We start from the raw sequence: 17,425 nt of genomic DNA on the forward strand, positions 1-17,425 counted from the left end.
AGAAAACCAAGAATTTACACTAAATTAAAAAGTTTTAAATATATTGTTCTGCGGGTTCTTTTGTTTTTTATACAAATACACAATATTCTATTCGCCCTTTGGCTTACAATGTTATCTTAGATAAATAGCTTAGGTTCTGTATTATTAACACAAAAACATGCAGAAATTGAAATTGGATCTATTTAGGGTTTGCAAAGTTCTGTCTCCCTCGAAGTGTGTGATTTACAATTGGCTTTATGTGTGATTTACAATTGGCGTATGTTACTTTTTTCCCTTTAGTTTGCTTTGAAAAAAACAAAAAGTGCTTTATATACGTAAATGGGGATATAGAAAATCCAATCGAAAATCCGATTGAAACGGATTATTGCAATGCGGTGGTGGTGGTGGTGTTGGTGCTGCTGGTGGTGGTGGCGATTGGTGCAGCCACCGCTGCCACCTCCTGCTCCTGCTCAAACTTTCTGTCGTGCACGACCACGTTGCCCATCAGCACGAATCAAGAGGCGCTGTTCGTCTCGCCGTTGCTCTCGTGGAAGTTGGTGCCGTTGACAATGAACGAGGTGCCCAGGCCGTACAGATGTCCGGAGTACTTGGCATGGTCGATGTTGTCCTCGAAGAACATCTGAAAAGGGGGAGAAAAGAACGATTAGCGGAGAATATCAACGGGGCTGGGGGACGAAGCAGGGGGAGGCTTAAGCGAGCGGGTTTAATTCCAAGACTAAAAAGCGTTTGAAGCACACTAAAACCTACTTGGGAAGAGGCTTAAAATATATATCCCCAAGAGACGTACTTATGTGGTTTCGTTACATACCGTTTACCGATATAATTTTATAGGGGTTTTCATGATGGGTTAGGATGGGTTGGGGTTTAGGCTCTGCTATTTTCTTGATGGGCGGATTTACAGGTAAAAGCACTTGTAACGAATATACACACAGTTCATTGCGTGGAAATTAACGTCAATAAAGACCTTAAAATTTAAAGAAACATGAAATGTGGTTAGGTGTGAGTTAGGTTAATCCCAGCGATACTATAGACTATCTTTAGATTTTCTTTAAGAGTATTCAATGCCCAGTTACCAAAAAAGTGTAAATCAAATGTTTAAAAAGAAAATTAATTTCAATTCCTTTAATTCTCCATTCAAATCCAGGGAGTAATTGGTCTCTTCATAAGTCTTCTTCTTCGTTTTGAAAACGTTTAAAAACTAAAACAGTCATGTTTCACATGGTTCAGATTAACTAACAACAATTCAGTTTGAGGACTTCATTCATTAAATAGTGGTAAAAAGCGAATATATATACATATGCAAATGTAAGTATGAAAGTGAAAAGTGAGTGTCAATTAACCATGAAAACCGAAAAGACGATGATGATGATGGCTACTGCTAGCTAATTTTTCGGGACAACACACTCCTCACCACCCGGCGTGGCGGGAGGCGTGTCCACGTAGGTGCTCGCGGTGAGCAGCTCGCTTGGCAGGGATCTGCCGCCACCTATGTCCGCCTCAGAGTCATTGGAGGGGACTAAGCCCCCGCTAATGTAGGTCGGACGGTGGCTCAGCAAACAGATCTGGGTGACGGACGGCTTCAAGTGCATGGTGTGCTCAAGCAGGTAAGGAAAGAATACAACGGGCGCTTCTATGTCAAAGTGCAAATCATTTGTGTGATGATGTACCTCACGCATTTTGAAGAAGGCCATGCCCGTAAGCAGTGCATCGGAGCCGGCCTGGTGCTGCGGACCCACGCGGCGCAGCTCCAGCTGGTCGGCCACCTCCTGCAGGCCGCCCTTCAGGTTTTTGCACGACTTCATCAGATACTTGATGTCGAAGATGTTGGGGAAGTAGATGTGCAGCAGCTCGAAGAAGTCGCCCTCGTCGGCGGGCAGGTTCTGATCCGTGAGCAGCTTCAGTAGATAACCGAAATCGTAGCCAGAGTGGAAGCACAGCCACTTGATGTTCTCCACCAGCACGATGCCCGAGCTCATCAGCAGCTCCGCAAACTCTATGGGATCGATGCCGTCCTCCTCGTGCTTTTTGAACTGAATGCCCGAGTTCTGGAGAAGATCTATCGAGTCCTGGGCGTACATATCCTCGCTAAATGTATAAAAGAAAGAAAAGTTATTCAAAAGACCCACCATTTTTGTGTCTGAGAAGCGAGCTAACCTCAGATTGAACTTGAAGTTGAACTGCCAGGTGGAGTAGCCGGGCGGTGTCTTGCCATCGTCGTCCATGAATGTCAGGCCCAGTTGGATGATCCTTAGCAGGTCGACGTTACATCTCAGTAGCTGGTAGTGATAGTCTGCCGTGGATCGGAACTCGCCAACGGGTCGCGCCACAACGCCCGGGAACTCGGTGTCCATGGCCACATAATGATATTTCTGCACCACCTTCCGTATTGTGCGGAACTCCTCCTCCAGGTTATGCTTCCACACGTCCCGTATGCCGCACTCCTCGTTGCTGGGTATGTGTACCTGGCCGTGTGCCGCGCCACTGATGGCCGAGGGCATTGTCTGCGAAAGGTAACGGATATCCGTTAGAGGGCCAAGTAGGGCATATCTTTTTGAAAGGAAGGAAGTGTTCTGGAAGTGTGTGATTGTGTATTTGGACCGCCAAACGGAATTGGCGGTGATAAGTTCAAAGAATTGATGCATGATGAAGGCGTATATAACAAGATTTTGAAAAAAAAAAACGAAATAAAAGGGAAAAAAAGGAACTCTATAGAGTTGGTTGTATTTTCCAAAACTAAAAATTGAAATTTATCATTTTTGCTTATAACTTTGAAGTCTTTGTCAAAAGCAAGTCGATGAAATTGTCAATTTAATTGGTAAAATAAATAGACTTTAAGTCTGTCATTAAAAAAAAAGGGATTTTTAAATCTCAATCCATCATCATCATCAATTTTACAATTGTCTATTGTGTTGTGTGTTGTAGGGAAGGGTAAAGGTTAGCAACATAACAAAATAGCCGGACCAATTGGTTAAAGACATTAGCGAAATACAAATCAAATGTTTATAATCGAGTTTTGGCCAATTTCGCTGTTAGAAGTGCTACAAATTTTGCTGAAGAATAACCAAAAAAAGACAAACAATAACAAAACAAAGGCACATATAATATGCAGAAACGATTTGGATAATTTGCTTGGAGGTGGTTACGGTGATTGGGTGTTACGATGGGACGCTACTTACATCGTCGCCGGTCGTCGCCGCCTGGTGCGCACTCTGCGCCGCCGGATCAGCCACCTCTTCGCACTGACCTACAACCGAGCCTCAAGCAACAAGATCCTCTTGGGTATACGAGCTTACGGTCTGATTCTGCTCAATGGTCTTGATCAAGTGTAGGAGTAATCGGAAATTCAATAAGTGTAACTCTGCCCTTAAGCGAAACAATTAAGCCTTAAATATCGTACGAGTATCAGCCCCTTCAGTAGTTTTATACTATAATAAAGCAATGTTATTTGCCAATAAGAGTCTGTGATCATCTAACATAAATTGCTAAATAATTAGCTTCAAAATCTTGAATTATAATAACCTTTAGAATTAATATTATTAAAAAGAGTAATGCAGCAACAAACCAATTACTTTTAATTATTATTCAGCATTTTTAGAGAGCTACAAAACATCTAAAATATAGATCAAGGTCGGGCGAGAATGCCAAGTTTGGGAAAACCATTCTTAAAGTCATAACGACTAAGAAACAAAGCAAAGCATTGGCATATGAATTCTGTTGTTACCTCGACGATATGTACGATATGTAGGTTTAAGGTAGTCATTAAAACAAAGGAAAGCTCTGGAAGCTGGTTCAGTTTTTAGATCTTTCTATTTCATAATTTCAATGATTTTAAAGACATTTCCAGCAAAGCAGGCGAAAATATATTGTCGCATTGTTTCAGAGACGGGAAATTCAGGGAAGGATTTTGAAAACAGTCGAATAATTAAACCAAGTAACCAAGAAAATTACGTTTGCTGAGGAAATTGATCCCAGAATACAGTTAGGAGGCCCTCAGAAAACTGCAAGCACAGCCACACGCACACACTGACACACCCGACACACACCGAGTCATTGGAGATGCTGTTGCAGTTTTCACAATGGAATACTGGCCGTGGAAGTCGGCCCGTGAGTTGGAAATCCGTGTACCCGACCGCTTTTCGCGTAACTTACCCATTTCATAATATGTGTGATGGTCGGCGACAATGTTGATTTCTACTTTGCAATTACAGTCGGCGTCTCCTCGTTTATGGGCTGCGGGAGGAGGGCAGGGGGGGCTAGATGTCTGGTTTTCGGCACCTCGGCTTCCTGGGAGGCGATTCTTAGCGCGGGGGCCTCAGCGGCAGCGATTCTCCACTTTTGGCAATGACTTCCAAAGGATTTTAGTCAGTGAATATGATTTGCGAGCCGCGCAAGTGCCATAATATTGTAAAAAATCAGATTTGCAGGCCAGTGTTGTCAAACGGTCGCTGTCGGTTGCAGTGTTGGGAAGCGAGAACAGCGGGGATATCGATATAGGGCTGCCACCAACCTTAAATTTTGCACATCTGTATCTGTGTCCGTGTATTCTTTAAAAATATAAAATTGTAAATAGTTGTGCGTTTTATGTTCTCTGTTTATTTTTGTTATGTATTCGAAGTTTGAGTGTATGATAAATCATCGCCGACCAGTTTAGTGTTGAACAACACGAAACGGGTATCGGTTTCCAAACTTATCGATAGCTATTAAGTGTGCCCAGCTGACGTGGAGTCGGAACAACTATTAATATTAAAGAAGAATAGGTCACACTGATACAGCTGTTCGGTGGAATGCAAACAACTTTAGTTAGTTTAATTTAACCGGTAAAAGCAAGCTTTATAATTTAAATATTAGCTGCCTGCAGCTGCCAATAGTGTCAAATTCGGTTTAAGCAAACAGCAAGTGCTCGTTTGGTGCTCTTGTGCTGGTGCGATGCGGCTTTCTCTGCCCTTAACCCATTTGTTGTTGTTTTGCGAATCGCCAATTTGAAGAAAAAAGCTACCTCGCGTTATAAATAAACAAACGCGACTAAACAATTGGTTCCCCTGTTTTGTTGCGGCTATTTCTGCGATTTGTTTACACCAACTACGGCCACTATAATTAACAAAAACTAGTTTTCCCGGTAAGCGAGGGTAAGGGGGGGAAAAGAAAACAAAAAAGAGTGCAGATTCCATCACGCCGTCTGTCAACAATCTGCAATTATGTACAGACAACTTCAGTGTGTGTTTTCTCTGGGGCTCAATTACATACACACATAGTGTATATACATAAACGATCCGTTGTCCGGCAAAGAACAGATTTCACCAGTTTCATTTAAGGGCCAGGCCAATAAACTCTCCGTGCCTCACACGTTTTTCGAACTTTTTACAGCTTTGTAAATTTCCGGTTAATAATTGCTGATAAAACTTGGGTTCGCTACTGTTGCCCTACTGATAAGGCACATTTTTCTTATCTCGTCCTTGAAATCGATCGTTAAAAACGAGAGCATTGAGGAATTTAAATAGCTATGTTTAGAATGAACTTTAAATTATACAAATTCTTGGTAAAAGTTAAGAACATACATACATACATAGATAGATTTAAGAAGAATTGTAGAATATTAATATTTTAAAATGGAAGATGTTAAAAACAAATTAAAGAAGAAATGACCAATAATCAATACATCTTTTTAAAAAAATCTTATTTAAATATCTACTGAGCAAATTATAGAAATTGTATAATTACAAACGCCCATTCCTTAACCTGTATTTCTATTTCAATTAAATTCTTTAAAATCTCGTTCATGGACTACCTTCAGCTATGTTTATTTTAAATTCCTCCTGTGTACTATTGTTATTTTTCTTTATTTTTAGTTTTTATTGAGTTATGCAAATCTATATAGTAAACAAATCAATTCATTCAGCCTTCCCCCCTTAATTTATACAAATACACCACAAATTACTCTGTACTAATAGATACTTAATGTGCTTAAATGACTGCTAAACAATATGTAAACGTTTGCATTGTTCAACCCAATAAAGCCCTATTTTATAAGTGTGCAAGTGATCGCTCTATATCGCACAGACAAAACAAATATCAAATAAAGCACTTGTAAATTGTAAAATAAACGCTGGCAAAAAAAAGCGAAATTCAATTTACGTGCACATATCTCGTGCTTGTATTTGCTTTTAACGATCGAGCAATTTGATCACGTTTCAAGCGATCCCAACCGATACTTTCAACTCTGCTCCGCAGCTCGTTGAGCTAATTGAGACGGCCGGTCGGTCGTGTGATCACTGATCATTTGCTATTCTTCGGGCACGCGATCTGTAAGAGCGACCCGGCGGCTCCTTTCCTCAGTCTTGGGCTAGCTTCCGAACCGATCTGAGCTGCTCTGCCTGAGCTTCCAAAAGTATAGAATAGAAGTTCATACTTCTGGCATAGCAATACCTCGAATTTAACAAACTTGCCGCGCCCTTCGTACGAAACATTTGTGCAAATATTTACGTGAGTTTCTGACAAAATACGAAGAAGTGAGGTTGAAAATTAGAATGTTTCAAATGTTATTGCTATTTGTACCTTGAACTGAAAATATGTGTCGTCTTGCGTTGTAAAGTTCTGTCTAAAATTATTTCTAATAAACTTACTATTGAAGCTTAAAAAAAGAGCTATAAAGTCATGAGCTTAGACAGCTAAGGCATCATTAATAACTACTTTAGAAAAACCCTGAATTTCCTTGTGAATACTTAAAACCTAGCTTTCGGTTTTCGAGTGAATTTTGTTTACTTTTCTTATTTCTCTTATACATAATCTAGTTTATCCGGTGAGACAGTTGAAATCAATCAGTTTGTTTACCATAAACTCGTATTTCTTCTATTGTCTGGAATTCTTCACTGTTCCTTTTTGCTTTTTTGCTGTGAGCCATAACATTGGTTGATGTCTATTTTGTTTTTGGGATTGTCTGTCACGCAGACGTCTAATAATCAAACTTTGTAATTATGCAAAGTGAGCTTGAGAAGTCGTTGAACTTGGAAAGATGAGTGAGGTATTTATAAGATAAAAAGGGCGCTATTTTTCGCACGTTTTTTGTTGGCATTATATATTTTTGGCCAATGTTTAGAATGTAGTGAAAGAGTCAATAATATATATATGTATTTACTTATTATCATATATGTATCTATTTGATATTAAATCCCTTATTTTCCTTCTAGTAACACAAGTACCCAAATATGACCCTCAAAGACTGGGGATACCGGGTGCTGCCCGGTCTAAAGTGGCTGCACGGCTACAGCGGCCAGGATGCAGTGGCGGATCTTATAGCCGGCGTGACAGTTGGACTGACGGTGTTACCCCAAGGATTGGCATATGCGACTCTGGCCGGATTAGAGCCGCAGTACGGTCTGTACTCGGCCTTTGTGGGTGGCATCATATACGCCATGCTAGGCAGTTGCCGACAGGTGACCATTGGACCCACGGCACTGCTCGCCCTGATGACCAGCCGCCACACTGGCTTGGGACTGGGATCGGGTCCAGCCTACGCCATACTGCTGTGCCTTATCTCGGGTGTGGTGGAGCTGGGAATGGCGGTGCTGAAGCTGGGCGCCCTGGTGGATCTTATATCGCTGCCGGTTACGGTGGGATTCACCTCTGCTACGGCTGTGATTATTGGCACCTCGCAGCTTAAGGGTCTACTGGGGTTAAGGGGTGGCTCTGGCTCGGATTTTATCAACACCATGCGATCGGTGTTTGGTAATCTTCATCAGGTGCGACGAGGTGACTTTACTTTGGGATTGGTCTCCATCGTTGTTCTTCTGGTGTTAAGGGTAAGCCGACTTATTTACATTATTAGCATTTATTACTATTTATTTATAAATTTTTAAATTTATTTCATTAGAAACTGAAAGACGTAAAACTTGATGGACGACTTCGTAGTTTGCGGGCCCAGCAGCTGGTTAGCGGGAGCATATGGGTCATAGCCACTGGACGAAATGCCCTGGTGGTGTTGGTGACCAGTGTTCTGGCTTACAATACCTGCGACCAAATGGACAGCTGTCCTTACATTCTCACGGGTAAGGTGAAGAGCGGCCTGCCCAGCTTGGCGCTACCCAAGTTTGAGACTACAATTCTGGACAGGAATGGCACAGAAACCACACAGAACTTGGAACAAATGGTAAGGGGATATATTAAATCCATATTTTTCCATTAATTTGTTTACTTTTTAAAAATATAGATTTAAATTAAAAAAATATATCACATCTCTTTTCTCTTTACAAAACCTAGCTCTCTGAACTGGGCCCCTCAATGCTGATCCTGCCCATTATTGCCGTTCTGGGCAACGTAGCTATTTCCAAGGCATTTGGTGGCGCCGGTCTGAGTCCCACGCGGGAACTGGTGGCTCTATCCATGAGCAACATCTGCGGAGCCTTCTGCAGTTCCATGCCAGTGACAGGCTCGTTTTCGCGAAGCGCTGTCAACCATGCAAGTGGAGTGAGGACACCCCTTGGAGGCTGCTATACCAGCGTTTTGGTGCTCCTGGCACTGGGTTTGCTGGCACCCTACTTCCAGTATATTCCCAAGGCCGCCCTTAGTGCTGTCATCATTTCGGCGGTGATATTTATGATCGAGTTTGAAGTTATCCGTCCGCTGTGGCGCTGTAGCCGAAGGGAGCTGCTGCCAGGAGCCATTACCTTTGTGTTGAGCCTGGCAGTGGGCGTGGAGATTGGCTTGTTACTGGGAGTAGGCGCTGATGTGGCCTTTCTGGTTTACAGAGCCGCTCGGCCTGTGTTGAGCGTCTCCAAACTGCAGACTAGAAATGGCATTAACTACATCTTGATACGGCCCAAGCATAGTTCACTGTACTTTCCGGCCATCGAATGGGTTAGGTCGGGAATCTCTAAAGCTTTGGCCACGCATGGCACTGCTCCTGTGGTTTTAGATTGCGCCCATGTGCATGGTATGTTCCTAGCTCTAATAATTATAATTTCTCATAATTTATTAGTTGATAAACATATATTTTTGCTGCAGATTTCGATTTTACAGCAGCTCGAGGAATGGGCTCGCTGAAAAAGGAGCTGGCCAAGGCCAACGTTCCCTTGTTCCTGATGAGTGCCCACAAGGACATTGGTGTGATATTAAAGGAGTCCACTAATATTGATTTTCCCACGATAGACTGCCCCGATGATCTGGAACCAATTTTGGAGCAAAGTGAGACCTGCTTTGGTACTTTATCCGTTCTGCCCCGATCACAACCATTCTCCCAAATTTTCACGCTTTTATTCTATGCTTTTATTCGCAGCTTGCTCCACTGTTTGATCATGCCACTCTAAGCACACTCCATCTCTATCCACTCCCATGAATACTAGGTTTCCTTCTATAATGAAATTTTGCATTTTTCCAGCTCCAGACTATGTGCTCCACTTGCAGGTCACAGCACCGTTGGTGGAGTCGCGATTGGTGCACTGCGGTGCCGGAGAACCAACTGAACTGAGTAAACTTAAAGAAAAAACTACTTCATAAAAGAGAAAACTCGAAACTCACAATGCAGGATATGAGAATATCATTAAATTTAAATGTACTTAAGTAAGGAAACAATCTTCCTGCCGAATATTTGGCCTCTCTACGCTTTCTCTAGTACTTACTTTCATTTCCAACTCTTTCATTCCTATATTTAATGTCCTTTCACCGATCCGTCGTCATGTGCTTGTGCTCGATTAGCTTAAGCTTTAATTGTATATAAAAATATGTAGTTAGATTTTATAATGTTATAAATGTTTGCGTTTTGTACTTTTATATATATATATATTATTTTTAAATGTCAGAAAGACATCACAAAATGAAGAATATTATAAGGACATTTCGTTTTTTATTTTGGTTAGCCTTGCAAGCCTAGCGATAGACTCACAAATGCATCTACTATATATTTATTTCAGCCCACAATTATGCAATGAATTTTTCCAAGACCAAGCATAATCCCAAAAAGGCTGCCACCAATTATCTGTTTAAGGGGGTTGACCCAGTGACGGCCTTTTTTATATTACAATTTCAGTCAGAAGTTTGCAACGCAGTGAAGAATACGTTTCCGACCCTATAAAGTGTATATATTCTTGATCAGCATCAACAGGGGAATCTTTCTAGATATGTCAGGAAGAAATCGATTTTTTGGCCATTTTTTGAAAAATTTTATAAGGGGTTACATCATTAAAATTTTTGATTTTGATAAAAAATTGAATTTTCAAAATTTTTAAATGAAGTATGCAGATTTATTAACTGTAGAAAATCTAGCACAGAACAGTTTTCCGATTTAAAATTAATGCTCTTTTGGCCGAGTTATGATATTTTTAATTTTAAAAAAATTAAGAAGTTTTTTAATATAAAAAACCCGATTTTATAATACAAAATAATATTTTTCTAAGTCAAGGAATCATTTCCGACCCCATAAACCATATATATTCTTGATCAGCATTAACATGCGAATCTTTCTAGACATGTCCGGAAGAAATCGATTTTTTGGCCATTTTTGCGAAATCGGACAACTATATCATATAGGTGCCATATAAACGATCGGTAAATGTACAGAAAATGTAAAGCTGCGAATGCAAAACTGTAACTGTCAAACTGTAAACATAATAAGTATACGCATTTATTTAGGATCGTTTGGGGAAAAATCTAATTATTTTGAAAGCCAAATCTAAATTTTTAAATTTTTTTTTCTGAATTTTAAACATTTTTTTCGGATGTTTTACAATTTTTCTAAATAAAAATTTTTTTTTCTAAATATTTAAAACTTTTCTGAGTTCTTAAAATGTCGTCTGAATTTTTAAAATTTTTTTTTCAGATTTTTTATATTTTTTAGAATTTTTTTTTAGAATTTGTTAAATTTTTTTAAATGTAACTGCCAAATTTGAATTTGAATTTAACTGCCAAATTTGAATTTGAATTTAACGACGATCAGTTTCAGTGTGACCAGGTGAAGTTGTAAAATAACACCTAAATTTGGATTCAAAAGGTTTGAGTCTCCGCTTACTTGCGCCGGCTCCTAAATGGTTCGAAACTTGGACAAAGTTTACAATATGGTCACACTGGCACGCTTTTCGTGGCCCAAAGTTTTTATAACAGTTTATACCAGTTTTCAGTTGCTTGCTGCTGATTTCTGTTCGCCTGTTACCCCAATTTGGGAAACGGGCAATTTGCATGGAAATTTTTGGAAATTTGGATGGGCTGCTGTAGGGATGTTGTTGTAAAAAGGTTGTTGTTGCCATAAGCTGTTGTTGTCGGCAAAAAATAGGTATAAATGCATAAAATGAAATATAACAGTTTATACCAATGATTATTTTTGCCCAAATGTTTTTATAACAGTTTATACCAGTTTTCAGTTGCTTGCTGCTGGTTTCTGTTCGCCTGTTACCCCAGTTTGGGCAACGGCCAAATTGGATGGAAATTTTTGCTCACTTCGATCAGTGATGCTCACTTCCATCAGTGATGCTCACTTCCATCAGTGATGCTGACTTCCATCAGTGATGCTCACTTCCATCAGTGATGCTGACTTCCATCAGTGATGCTCACTTCCATCAGTGATGCTCACTTCCATCAGTGATGCTCACTTCCATCAGTGATGCTCACTTCCATCAGTGATGCTCATTTCCATCAGTGATGCTCACTTCCATCAGTGATGCTCATCACTGGCAGCTAGTGAGATGCAATTTTCTACCAATAATGCAAAAAAATAGCTAGATGAGCATCACTGATGCACATGCGCATCACTGACATTAAGCCCGACTTTATTGACCTCCAATATTGAAATATAGCCAGATGAGCATTACTGATGCAGATGAGCATCACTCATGACAGTTAAATTCAAATTCAAATTTGGCAGTTACATTTAAAAAAATGTAACAAATTCTAAAAAAAAAATTCTAAAAATTATAAAAAATCTGAAAAAAAATTTTAAAATTCAGACAAAATTTTAAGAATTCAGAAAAGTTTTAAATATTTAGAAAAAAAGTTTTTAATTTAGAAAAATTGTAAAACATCCGAAAAAAATGTTTAAAATTCAGAAAAAAATTTTAAAATTTAGATTTGACTTTCAAAATAATTAGATTTTTCCCCAAACGATCCCAAATAAATGCCGCCTTCACCAAAGAATTGCACATTGAATTCACCATCTTTTATTGATTCATATTTGTGTGTTCCATCATTTACATTTACATATTTAAATTGTATTTATAAATATTTTAATTATTTACGCCTTCCGCAGGCTTTCATATAGCCCGGAGCCAAGATCCGATCACCGACCTCTACTGCCATCCGGTTGAGATCTGTCCAGCCATCTGCTCGCTCCTCCAGCTTCATATCTGACAATCCTAAAGTTATATAAAATTACTTTATAGGGTGGGAAAGGTCTCCATCACTGCGTTGCAAACTTCTGACTGAAATTATAATACCCTGCAAGGGTATAAAAATTGTGAAATACTGTGGTTTCAAGAAAAAAAGCTAAATAAATAATCATTGCAGAAGTAAGCTGTTCTGAAGAGGATTTCTTCTCAGTGATTTAACTTTGTAACGAACTCAAAAATCACGATATCCTTTTAAACATGTTTTATTTATCAACACAATTTTATATTTCATGAAACCGTCACATGGGTCAACCCTCTTAAACCAGATTAATACTTTTATCCCTACAAATAAACATCTCAATTTAAATCTTATAAAATTCGCATTTATTTAATATTTATTATCGATAAGAACTGAAGCCTTAAAAAAAAGGATTTGTATAAAACTAATTTTTACATGCGTAGTCACACAATTAAAACGAAACTTTTAAAAAATATTACAAATTAATCTTCAGTGTGTTTAACTTACAAAAAAACATTCAAGGCAATAAATAGCATATATTTGAAGTAAGGTCTAGGGTAGCCCTAAGGTTAGCATAGAATAGAATTCGAATGGGATACGATGAGTACAACATTTCACAACAACAACTGACATTTACAAATCGGTGATCTCGTGGTGAGATTCATATGCAGCGGAGGAGGAGGAGACCCCGCTCCTGCCAGACTGATCCTCGCTGCTGATGGTTATCCGGGTGAGCAGTTCGGTCTGGATGCGTTTCAGCACCTCGACCACCTCGCATAGGACGCCGCTCTGGGCTGCCTGCTGCATGGCCTCGTTGGCATCCACCAGGGCTTCGTTAAGAGCTCCCAGCTCCATGCGCGCCTTTGCCCGGGCGTAGTAGCCCTCATAGCTGTGTGGTTTTTGGGCAATCGCCTGCGTGGCCAAATCTATGGAGGCGTCAAGTTCCTGAAATAGGATATAAAAAAGGATAAATAATTAGTTTAATTAAAAGAAAAGAAAGAAAATCTCATCTTACATTCAGTTTTCGCTTGCAGCGCGACAGATTCAGCAGGAGATTGGTCCGCAGCTGGGCAAAGATTGCATTCCTCTCGAGCAGCTGCTCCAGCCCCGAGATCTTTCGCAGGGCGTACTGGTACCGGTGGGCAGCCTCCTGAAAGCGGTTTTTCCTGTACAGGACATTGCCATCCTCCAGCAACTTGTTGAGCAGCACCACCAGTATTTCCGGCTTGCCCATGGCCATGCTCCAGGTGGTGGGTCCCAGCTTGGCACCCTTCCGCAGGAAAACCTGCACAGCCTGGATATTCCTGCAGGCTATGGCTCGATCCAGCGGCCGCATGCCATGCACGTCGATGTGCTCCAGGTTGCCTCCTTGATCCAGTAGATACAGGACCAGACTGGCAGCTCCCTGATAGGCGGCCAGATCGAGGGCAGTGCGTCCATTGTGATCCTCATGGTGGCGATTGCAGCCGTGCTCGATGAGGGTCTTGGCCGCCGCCAAGTGTCCACGCAGGCAGGCCCAGCTGAGGGCCGTGAATCCTTCATGATCTTGAGCTTCCAAGGCAGAGCCCCGGGCTAGGAGCAGTTCCATCAGCTCTAGATGGCCCTCCTCCGCTGCTATCATCAGCGGCGTCTTTCGCGTCTGTCCCAGTGGCTCGTCCAGCAGCGCCCCTCGCTGCAGCAGTTGCTCCACCACGCTCCAGTGGCCCTCCTTGACGGCCAGCCAGAGAGCTGAGTATCCCTGCCGATTTCTGGCATCGATTTGGGCACCGCGGGAGAGCAGGATGCCCACCACATCGACGCAGCCATGACGGGCGGCGGCGGTCAGGGCCAATTCTCCGCTGCTCGGCTCCATTCCATTCACGTCCAGGTCGAACTCGGTTTCGTTGAGGTCCAGCAGATCCTCGAGGATCTTGCAGTGGGCCTGCGCGGCAGCTCCAATCAACGCCTGCTGCAGGGCCATGGATCGGGTCACATCCTGGGAGTGCGGCCTGGGCGTCCAGTCACAGGCCAGCAGATACTTGACCACACTTAGGTGACCCATGCGAGCAGCATGAACCAGGGCACAGCGCTGGGTGATGTCCAGCTGGCCGAGACTGCTGCCAGCGGCCACCAGGGGACGCACTACATCGCAGTGGCCACGCATGGCGGCCAGGATCAGGGGAGTGCATCCCTGGCTATTCGTTAGGCCCACATCGGCACCAAACTCCAGGAGAAGGCTCACCATCGGCAGGATGCCCTCATGGGCAGCAATGCAAAGAATGGGCGCTCCTCCCATGTAATCCGTCCGATGATTAGGCGAGGCTCCAGCCAGGAGAACCAGTCGTGAGACCTTCAGATTTGGACTGTACACATTTCGCAAGGCGCCCAGCGAGGAGGAGATGTTATCCGCCGCTCCGGCCAGCCAATACGATTGCAGATCCCTGGGAGAGAGCAGAGCCTGAGTGGTGCCACCGTACAAGTGCGCCTTCAGCATGTGGTGACCCAGTTCCAGGGTGAGCTGCGGTGACAGCGGTGCCTGCAGTCGGGACAGTCGAAAGGCAATGGCCGCATGACCCAATCGGGCGTCGCAGAGAAACTTGCTGGACTCGCCCTCATCCCTACGCATTAGCCACTCCCGCAGCGAGCTGTGGAAGAACATGTAGGTGTTGTCCAACCTTTTGATGAGGAATCCATCCAACAGCTTAAAGCGCTGCATAAAGTCCGGCCAACTCAGAGCCTCCCGGCCGTGGCTCAGCGCCTCCATACTATAGTAGATCTCGTCCAGCGTCAGAGGATACAGAGCTGCCAGGCAGACATTCAGGATCGGAGCAGCCTGCTCAAAGCTTCGAGCGGTAGGAAAGCGCAGATTAAAATGCAGCAGGAAGATCTGAGCCAGCGACACGGGCAGGACCTTGTAGCTGGAGGACTTGATCACCAGCTGGCCACGCCCAATGAGATCCAAGATGAGCTTGGTGTACAGCATGGAACCCCTGCTCAGGGACTGCAGATGAGACACGAACTTGGTCTGCGGCTGGGTGCCTGCCTGCGCGTTCTGACCTCCTCCGCCAATGTTCATCCTGATCTCGGGACTATCCGCCAGGCGGGCTCCTATATAGTCAAGCATGTCCTGCTGCAAAGCCTGGCTGCTGGCCCAACTGTCCAGCGTGACCTGCGTGTAGCTGGGAGCCTTGACCAGCTCTAGCATCTGGGTCCGCATGGTGGCCACCAGCTTCAGCCAGGCGGGAAAGTGTGGTGTTAGCTGCGCCAAAAAACTGGCAATGGTGTGCCCATGATCGGGGCGATGGTACTCCGCCTCGCACAAGGCATCCACTAGGATGACGGCCACCTTGGCAGGAATCTTGCCCGCCCGATGCAACTGCGCCAGCGGCTCCAGTATGGCCAGCTTCATCACCCTCTCCGCATCCGCGATGCACTCGCGCACACTGAGAATGTCCTGCAGATGCGGTTCGGACAGGAGGTAATCCCTGTAGGCAGTCAGCTGTGGGGCCTGGCAGAGCTGGGCGGCCAGCGAGTGGACAAAGTCCGGTACCTGGCAGGTGAGATTGGCGTCCGCCTGACAGAAGTGGTAGCCAACCATGTGAGAGGCCAGACCACGCATCCGCTCGCAGTGGGCGCCCAACTGCAGCTGGCTGTAGATGCCATCCGGATCCTCCTGCATCTGTCGTCGGCCGAAGCAGGAGTACTCCACCAGCTGTAGGCAAAAGGCGGTCTTTCCAGTGCCGGGTTGACCATTGATCAGCACCACCCGGGTCTCGGTTCCTAGGAGAATGTTGGACAGCTGCTTCACTAGCCATTGGCGACCCACATATGGAGGATCGGGCTCCTGCAGTGGCACCTCGAAAAAGAGAGGCTTGAGGGCCAGTTGTACAGCCGCCAAGGTGGAGGCTGCAACCCTCGAGGCACCTGAAGCCGCCGCCGATGAGTTGGAACTGGATCCTTGCTGACCACGAGTTGACCTTCTGACATTTCCCTTGCGACTCTTGCCAGGAAGGGCTTCGTAGACATGGAGCATGGAGCCGCCGGTCTTGAATTTTCCACACAGACTTAGGGCATCCTCCTTGATGCCATGACTGGTGGCCACTGACAGCTGGCTGCCGCTGAGCAATCCGCCCCCGCTGGCCAGCGTCTGCTCTGGACTTACGTTCTGCGATGAGCCGCCGCTTGTGGTGGTGCTGGCCGCTCCCACTCCACTGCTGCTGGTGGTGCTGGTGGTGGAGTGGGCGGAGATGGGATCGCATCCGCTGCCACTGCTACTGCTGTTTCCATTGCTTCCAGGATCGTTCAACAGCAGACCAAGTCGGGCATGGAGCTGGTCCTTTTGCAGTTTCTCGTTTAGGAGCAAAGAGGAGTGATGATCGAGGGCGTCACTACCTGTAGGGACAAGAACGGAGAGGGATTAGGAGTAGGTCATAACAGGATTTACATGCTAGAAACCAAAATTCAAATAAAAATAAATCAAAATAATATTAATAACATGCTAAAATTAGTTCGCGAATCCTAAAGGATCAGAAACAACTGGGTTAATGGACAACAATAAGAGTGCATCATGCAGAAGTATGAAGGAATGCTGTTCCGTGCCTGCTAGCTGGTTCAATCCCGCCTCGCTGGAATTGGATGAATTGACACTCCACAGCGACTTGATCTTGCCAAAGACCAATGAAGACAGATGCCCCGCATAGACGGAGGTCCCTGCCAGGCTGAGCCTGTTCAGGCGGTTCTCGCTGCCCGCTCCATCCCGGGCGGAGGTCTTTAGGTTGTGGTTGCTCACGTTCTTGCGCCGCCTTCGGGTGACCGCCGAATCCGAGCAGGTCGATGTATTAAGAGCATTGGACTCCTTGCCGGTTGCCTGATGATCGTGTTCGTGGTTATGTTGATGGGGATGATCTGATGATGGATGCTGGGTGAGTTATCTTTGCGAATAAGCTTGATAAGAGACACTATCTATATAACCTATATTCCTAATTTTACTATTAAATCTTTGACTTTAAAAAATATATAATATAAATAAATAATCTCCTGCCAGGTAGTACTCATTCTCATCCAGGAATGATGTCTCTTAAGAGACTTGGTCTGTCTGGTAACCTCTCACCCCAAACCCCAA

General features: G+C 43.8%; 3 protein-coding genes across 16 annotated transcripts in view; 1 reads left to right on the plus strand and 2 right to left on the minus strand.

Moving 5' to 3' along the window:
- Positions 1-13: 13 nt before the first annotated feature.
- On the minus strand, positions 14-4,292 carry Pop2 (CCR4-NOT transcription complex subunit Pop2). Of its 6 annotated transcripts, none has more exons than XR_011444841.1 (4): positions 2,155-2,728; positions 1,668-2,085; positions 809-964; positions 14-619 (listed from the first exon to the last, which is right to left on the minus strand). XR_011444841.1 is itself a non-coding variant. In XM_017165854.3 (4 exons), exons 1-4 carry the CDS (start codon positions 4,156-4,158, stop codon positions 494-496), a joined length of 900 nt encoding a protein of 299 aa, XP_017021343.1. In that variant the 5' UTR covers positions 4,159-4,292; the 3' UTR covers positions 14-493. The 6 variants fall into 6 exon arrangements, 5 of the variants coding, with proteins under 5 accessions (XP_017021343.1, XP_070141337.1, XP_070141335.1 ...); XM_017165854.3 differs by lacking the exon at positions 809-964 and adding an exon at positions 4,150-4,292 and having other exon boundaries at positions 2,155-2,501; XM_070285236.1 differs by lacking the exon at positions 809-964 and having other exon boundaries at positions 2,155-2,723.
- Positions 4,293-4,731: 439 nt separating this feature from the next.
- Positions 4,732-9,762, plus strand: LOC108074010 (sodium-independent sulfate anion transporter). Of its 6 annotated transcripts, none has more exons than XM_017165873.2 (6): positions 4,732-4,817; positions 7,185-7,796; positions 7,868-8,143; positions 8,254-8,926; positions 8,998-9,192; positions 9,371-9,762. In XM_017165873.2, exons 2-6 carry the CDS (start codon positions 7,203-7,205, stop codon positions 9,487-9,489), a joined length of 1,857 nt encoding a protein of 618 aa, XP_017021362.1. In that variant the 5' UTR covers positions 4,732-4,817; positions 7,185-7,202; the 3' UTR covers positions 9,490-9,762. The 6 variants fall into 6 exon arrangements, with proteins under 6 accessions (XP_017021362.1, XP_017021361.1, XP_017021364.1 ...); XM_017165872.2 differs by having other exon boundaries at positions 4,763-5,116; XM_017165875.2 differs by having other exon boundaries at positions 4,763-5,116; positions 8,998-9,177.
- Positions 9,763-12,666: 2,904 nt separating this feature from the next.
- rols (rolling pebbles) overlaps positions 12,667-17,425 on the minus strand; it is a 48,626-nt gene continuing 43,867 nt past the window's right edge. For 3 of the 4 annotated variants that reach the window (XM_070285230.1, XM_070285231.1, XM_070285229.1), the window contains exons 6-7: positions 13,340-16,695; positions 12,667-13,269 (exon numbers count right to left, since the gene is read on the minus strand). In XM_070285230.1, the coding sequence (XP_070141331.1) occupies positions 12,958-13,269; positions 13,340-16,695 (3,668 nt within the window). In that variant the 3' untranslated portion in view covers positions 12,667-12,957. Of the gene's footprint in view, positions 13,270-13,339; positions 16,696-16,902; positions 17,209-17,425 lie in introns of all 4 variants that reach the window. The other variant, XM_017165774.2, reaches the window with a different exon arrangement.

Source organism: Drosophila kikkawai, chromosome 3L (assembly GCF_030179895.1).
Source record: "Drosophila kikkawai strain 14028-0561.14 chromosome 3L, DkikHiC1v2, whole genome shotgun sequence".
In the NCBI taxonomy this organism is placed as follows: domain Eukaryota; kingdom Metazoa; phylum Arthropoda; class Insecta; order Diptera; family Drosophilidae; genus Drosophila; species Drosophila kikkawai.

Excerpts from the sequence above, each read along its gene's own strand:
- Pop2 (XM_070285233.1), bottom strand. The coding sequence starts at position 2,642 with ATGCATCAATTCTTTGAACTTATCACCGCCAATTCCGTTTGGCGGTCC. Across the intron at positions 2,086-2,154 it reads AACTTCAAGTTCAATCTGAG|CGAGGATATGTACGCCCAGG; the intron begins GTTAGCTCGCTT and ends TTATACATTTAG.
- LOC108074010 (XM_017165873.2), top strand. The coding sequence starts at position 7,203 with ATGACCCTCAAAGACTGGGGATACCGGGTGCTGCCCGGTCTAAAGTGG. Across the intron at positions 7,797-7,867 it reads TTGTTCTTCTGGTGTTAAGG|AAACTGAAAGACGTAAAACT; the intron begins GTAAGCCGACTT and ends TTATTTCATTAG. Across the intron at positions 8,144-8,253 it reads CACAGAACTTGGAACAAATG|CTCTCTGAACTGGGCCCCTC; the intron begins GTAAGGGGATAT and ends TACAAAACCTAG.